Source organism: Oryzias melastigma, linkage group LG10 (assembly GCF_002922805.2).
Source record: "Oryzias melastigma strain HK-1 linkage group LG10, ASM292280v2, whole genome shotgun sequence".
Lineage (NCBI taxonomy): Eukaryota > Metazoa > Chordata > Actinopteri > Beloniformes > Adrianichthyidae > Oryzias > Oryzias melastigma.
Window position 1 is genome coordinate 16,195,913 of NC_050521.1, and position 5,833 is coordinate 16,201,745.

At 45.6% G+C, this 5,833-nt stretch overlaps 1 protein-coding gene across 2 annotated transcripts in view; it reads left to right on the forward strand.

The window, feature by feature from the left end:
* Positions 1–5,833, forward strand: part of ctbp1 (C-terminal binding protein 1) — a gene marked incomplete in the record, with an annotated part of 13,284 nt that overhangs the window by 6,233 nt on the left and 1,218 nt on the right. For both annotated transcript variants that reach the window (XM_024282846.2, XM_036214034.1), the window contains 8 exon segments: positions 1,417–1,571; positions 1,739–1,883; positions 1,966–2,172; positions 2,236–2,450; positions 3,803–3,933; positions 4,021–4,148; positions 5,510–5,627; positions 5,719–5,833. In XM_024282846.2, coding sequence (XP_024138614.1) covers positions 1,417–1,571; positions 1,739–1,883; positions 1,966–2,172; positions 2,236–2,450; positions 3,803–3,933; positions 4,021–4,148; positions 5,510–5,627; positions 5,719–5,833 — 1,214 coding nt within the window.

Genomic DNA, 5,833 nt, shown 5'->3' on the forward strand with positions numbered 1-5,833 from the left:
GCGGGAATCTGGATCCATACTTTACATTTTTGTTGCACCCATAATGTCAGGTTGTAAGGGTCTGTAAGCTAGCAGGAGAGAATATAAACCGATGGATGATCAGAAGAAGCTTATTTCAGAAACTATCCTCAAAAATGACACTTTTTTTTTTTTTTTTTTGAGAAATCTGCATAATTATAATTAAAATACCCCAGGTAAAGCTTTAGTTTGCCCGTGGCATTTGTTGAATTTTTTCCCCCTTGTAGGTAAGGCAGCTGGTGATGTTTGCACCACAGGTGTGCACATTTTGTTAAAACATAAAAAAGAAGGAGTGGCCAGAAGTGATGGAAGGAGTGACTCCTCCAGACGAGAAATTTAGGTCAGGAGACCCACATAAAACATGAACTCCCCGCTAACGTGAAACCCAGTATTTCCCCCTCCCCCCCAGCTATGAGACACCATCACTTCACCCCCTCATAGGGCTTCAGACCATTTATTTATTTTGAGGGGGTGAATATGAAAAGTCATCGTCAATATTTTCCACACGCATTTTTCATCGCTTTTATTTTGAAGAGCCACAAAAAGCCGTGGGTGAAACGTGTTGTGACAGACTGCAGAAGTGAGGCGAAGCTCTTCTCGCCGCTGCGCCCCGCAGAGTGGGAGGAAAGAGATGCCAACCATTGTTGCCTCAGCGGGCCGTCTTCTGTCTGCGCCAACCGTAAAGCGAGTTTCTGTTCTTTACAAGAACTTCCTCTGACGCTGCGGTCCCACGCTTCTCCCGACTGGACAAACATCTGTGCGGCGGAAGACTTACCAGACTTGCCGGGGTTGATCCACCACGATGTGTAGAATCTATTTACATTTGTCGAAATTGGGGGAAAAAAACAAAACACGACCATCACTTAAGCTCCTGGGAGTGTTGGGGTAGTTGTAGTCCTGGAGTTCGTCATCGTCCCCTCAGCCCGTCTGTTCGCAGGTTGGATCTGCTTTGTTGACCCAAGTTCGATCCCGCACACACAAGCGAGCGATCAAAGATGAATCCGTTCGCCGCTAAGTCTGGCCGGCATGTAGAGCTTGAGTTCAATACCAAGTAGGCCACATTGTTGGAGGCTCTCCATGCCCCATCCCAGATCTGGTTACACATCACTTCAGTGAGCTGAAGACGCGCTTGGACCCTGTGGTTCCTGAGAGCTGTTTGGAAAAAGAGAGTAATAAAAGTCTGAGTCACTGTTGTCTGCAGAGCACAGCACTTTGTCATGTTAGTTTTATCTGTGTGGGGGGGCATGTTTCCGTGTAGTCCAGACGGAAAAATGCACTAAAAGTTACTGTTTGTTTGGGTTTTTATTTTCTGTAAAAACCTTTTCTGAAGGAGGATTTATGCTTTTGACCTCTTTCAATCGCATTTGTGACTAAGGTGTTTCCTCCCTGTGCTGTCAGGTATCAGACCCCCCATCCTCAATGGGCCGATGCACCCGCGGCCCCTGGTGGCACTGCTGGATGGCCGAGACTGCACTGTAGAGATGCCCATCCTGAAGGATGTGGCCACGGTGGCGTTTTGTGATGCCCAGTCCACACAAGAGATTCACGAGAAGGTACAGCAGCAAATTAGACCACTTTTCAATTCATTTGTCCTTTTATTCTCCAGTTTGAAGTGTTCATTTTTGCAAATGGTGCATTTGAAAGATGGAGGAGTTCACCAGGTTTACAGCAGGACACTTTTCTGTGATTCTTTAAAGACATGTCTCCTTATCTCCTGAAGGTGCTGAATGAAGCTGTGGCTGCCTTGCTCTACCACACTATAACTTTATCCAGAGATGACTTGGAAAAGTTCAAAGGTCTGCGTGTGATCGTCAGGATCGGTTCAGGCTTTGACAACGTCGACGTTAAAGCCGCCGCTGAACTTGGTGAGATGGCGAGCACCTGTCCTCAGCCACTGAACTGTAAGGGAGGCTAAAGGCTTCTTCTTCCCTCCGCTTCGTCTCCCAGGCATCGCCGTGTGCAACGTGCCAGCGGCGTCGGTGGAGGAGACGGCCGACACCTCGCTATGTCTGATCCTCAACCTGTACAGGCGAGTCACCTGGATGCACCAAGCACTGAGGGAGGGGACGCGCGCCTCCAGCGTGGAGCAGATAAGGGAGGTGGCTGGTGGAGCCGCTCGGATCCGCGGCGAAACGTTGGGCATCATCGGCCTCGGTGAGTTAGACGACACAGGTTAAAGCGGTTGGAGTCTGAGGGTTAACCACTCTCCCCCTCCAGGACGCGTGGGTCAAGCTGTGGCTCTGCGGGCCAAGGCCTTCGGTTTCAGCGTGATCTTCTACGACCCGTACCTGCCGGACGGCGTGGAGCGCTCACTGGGCCTGCAGAGAATGGCCACCCTGCAGGACCTGCTCATCCACTCTGACTGCGTTTCCCTTCACTGCAGCCTCAACGAGCACAACCACCACCTCATAAATGACTTCACTATCAAACAGGTGAGAGGATACTCGGAACTCAGCTTCACTGTGCAGCCTGCCTTTTAGTCCTCCAAACCACCTCTAATAACCGGACAAGAGATCCTATAACGCTGTATTGATGATCTAAATATAGTTTTGCAGCAGCGGCTCACGGTTCAGCTGTTGTAGAGATCGAGATTGAAATGTCTCGTTTCTGTCTTTGGATCTGTGTGGTCAGAAGGTTTGGCGTGAGATTACACGCCATTTATTGGATTTACTGGAAAGCTCTTTGGAATTTCATGTTAAGATAATAAAAATCTTTGTGCAGAGGTTTAGTGATTCATCCCTTTTATTTTGAAGGGGCTCATACCATATTGTCCCCGTCCTGTACAGATTACTGAATTGTTTCCCTCTGAAAATGCCGCATTTTAGTTCCAGTTTGTGTGTCACATTTGCTGCTCGAAGCTTATCCAAAAACATGTTTTTAAACTTGACGTTCCAGACTCGTGTGGGAGGAGCTACTGTTTTAGCTTAATTGCTACCAGGAAGCATTGACTGTATATCTCATTTACAATGAGACATGGTTGATGTTGATTCATTTTAAAAAGCTCTAAGCCTTTTCTAATCACGCCTCCATGTCAGAGACTCTCCCAGTACATCTACTACAGAAGGTGTGAGTGGATGAACGCAGCTTTCAGCGCTACTTCTGTCTCTGTGACTCGGTTTATGACTTTCTGGCCTTCGATTGTACGAAAAAAATGAAAAAATATTATTGTCTAGACACAAATAAGAAAAATATAAGGAGAATGATCAGGTTCTCATCTGTACGTCATAGGCTAAACCTGAGTCCCTGATTGGTTGTCTCGACGGGTCTTCTTTGCCAAAGTGAAGATGTTTGAGCGCGCGATGCTCGAATCCGAACCCAACACTCAAATGCACCACAGGACCTCTGATCGTGACCTAACGTTGAGACTGGAGACCCCGACGTTCTGTGTGAACACAGTTAAAGGAGTGCATTGAAAAAGTATTCATTTAACAAACAAATTACTGTTAATTCAAAGCCCCGCCCACATTTTAATGACGTCACATCTTTTGTCATCAGGTTGTAGATTTCTATAAAATCTTTTAAGGACTTTTCTAACAGGTGTGATAAAATACGACCAAAGTAACTAAAAAGCGCAAAAGTAAGAAAATATATTCTGATTAAAATCCTGGTTATGTGTTCTTCTATGATGGATCAATGTTTTTGTTTTCTTCGTTTTTTACGACTCCTAAATAACTGAGTCAAATGTGTGTTCATGTTTGAGCTCATGCTCAGGATGTTGGACTCGTTTTCGCTTCATGTTTCCGTCTTTTTTCCTCTAAACGCATCGCTTGTGTTGCCCCCACAGATGCGTCAGGGGGCCTTCCTGGTCAACTCGTCACGAGGCGGTCTGGTCGACGAGAAAGCACTGGCTCAGGCCCTGAAAGAAGGCCGAATACGAGGGGCCGCCCTGGACGTCCACGAGACGGAACCTTTCAGGTGAGCCTCGTGGCGCAGAACAACATGGCCCCCCGAACGGCGCCGCCCCCTCCCCCCCGTTTGACCCTTTTTCTTCGTTCTCAACAGCTTCTCAACAGGCCCTCTGAAGGACGCTCCCAACCTGATCTGCACCCCGCATACGGCGTGGTACAGCGAGCAGGCCTCAGTGGAGGCGCGCGAAGAGGCAGCCAGAGAAGTGCGCCGGGCCATCACTGGTGAGACTCTGCAGCATTTTCCCAGGCTCTCTGTGAGAGCGTGCAGGGGAGCGCCACACAGATCTGTGTTTGAAAACTAGCCAAACGGCTGCTTGTGTAACACGGCTAATGATTATGCAGACAAGGAAACAAGACTGTCATCACTTCAGAGGATTGATTTAAAGGTACTGAGTGATATACTGCTTAACCTGAAGTCCTGAAGGAGTCGTTCTACCATTAAACCGTCAAATGTAAAGCTGGTGAATGCAGTCTCGTAAAAAGGAAGGGACCCTTCTGTCTGAGACTGTTGTATTTGGCATCTTTGCTTCCAAATTTATAGTAATTTCTCCAGGAAAAAACATAACAAAGACGGTGAATGTAAAAGTGTGGATTTTTCAACGGGGCTTTAATGAAGCTGCTTCAGGTCAGTTCACTGAAAACAATGTCAAAAAGTGATTTTTAAAACAAATATGTCCCTTTTTATTCATGGAAATAACTGCCAATGGAATATATACAATTGATTTGGTACAGTTATCAAGTTCTACTCTTTATAAAATAAATCTTGACATTTTGCTATAACACAGATTTAGGGATATCGCTCTGGTAATTGGAAATATTTTGTTTAATCAAAGTTTATTAGTCAAAAAAAGCTTAAAGTCTGTGTATCTATATACCTTTCCCCCTACGACAGTCCAACTGTTCTTATTTCTAGATCCTAATTAAAGAAGGACATGAATGACGCATTTGAACATAAACTTGTCTTAAAAATTGTATTTAAATTACCAGCCCAATCAAAGTTTCCAGTTTCCCTAAAACAAGCATTTCTTAAAACAACATAAACAATAAAACTTCAGTTTAAAAATATTTTGTGATGTCTATGTATATATATATATTTGAGAGTCTGAGCATTTAAGTCCAAGTTGACCTTCAAGTATCGAGTCTTAAAAGTTGTGCTTAAAGGAAGATCTTGTCATAACTTCCAGTGGTCTTTTATGATTTTGCCAATACTAGAGCTACACAGTATTGATCCAGACACCAGCTCAGACGAGGACATTTATCTGTCTGAGTGGATGCATCAGAATGGGAGGTGAAGACGATAAATTGTCTTGCTGTTGTATTTTTTGCATTAAAGATACAAGCTTTTTCGGATGAATATTTTCATTTGCTCCTGATTCTAAAACTCCTCAGAAAAAGCTACTAGAACACATTCTAAACACCATTTTTATCTGAGTGGGGTTTAATTTATAGATTTAAAGGAAAAAAAAATGAGAATAAGCAAATAAAATTGTTGACAAGTCCCACTCTTTAGGTCTCAAGTTAGATGGAAGTTTTGTTTACTTTTTTGAAAACAACAACAACAATAGGAGAGTTTTGTCTTCCAGGCCGTATCCCTGACAGCCTGAAGAACTGTGTTAATAAGGAGTACCTGATGGCGGCCTCTCAGTGGCCCAGCATGGAGGCTGCCACTGTTCACCCAGAACTGAACGGAGCCACTTACAGGTGAGAGGCTGGTCGGTGACCCCGCCCTGACCCCCCCGGCCTGTAGAGCTGTCTTCAGTATGAAGCACATGTGGTCCTCCCTGTGTTGCAGATTTCCTCCTGGTCTGATCAATGTTGCGACGGCGGGGGGGCTCCCAGGAACTGGCACAGGCGTTGACAGCCTGGTTACAGGAACCCTGGCCCACGGCATTGCCCCGGTCACCCAC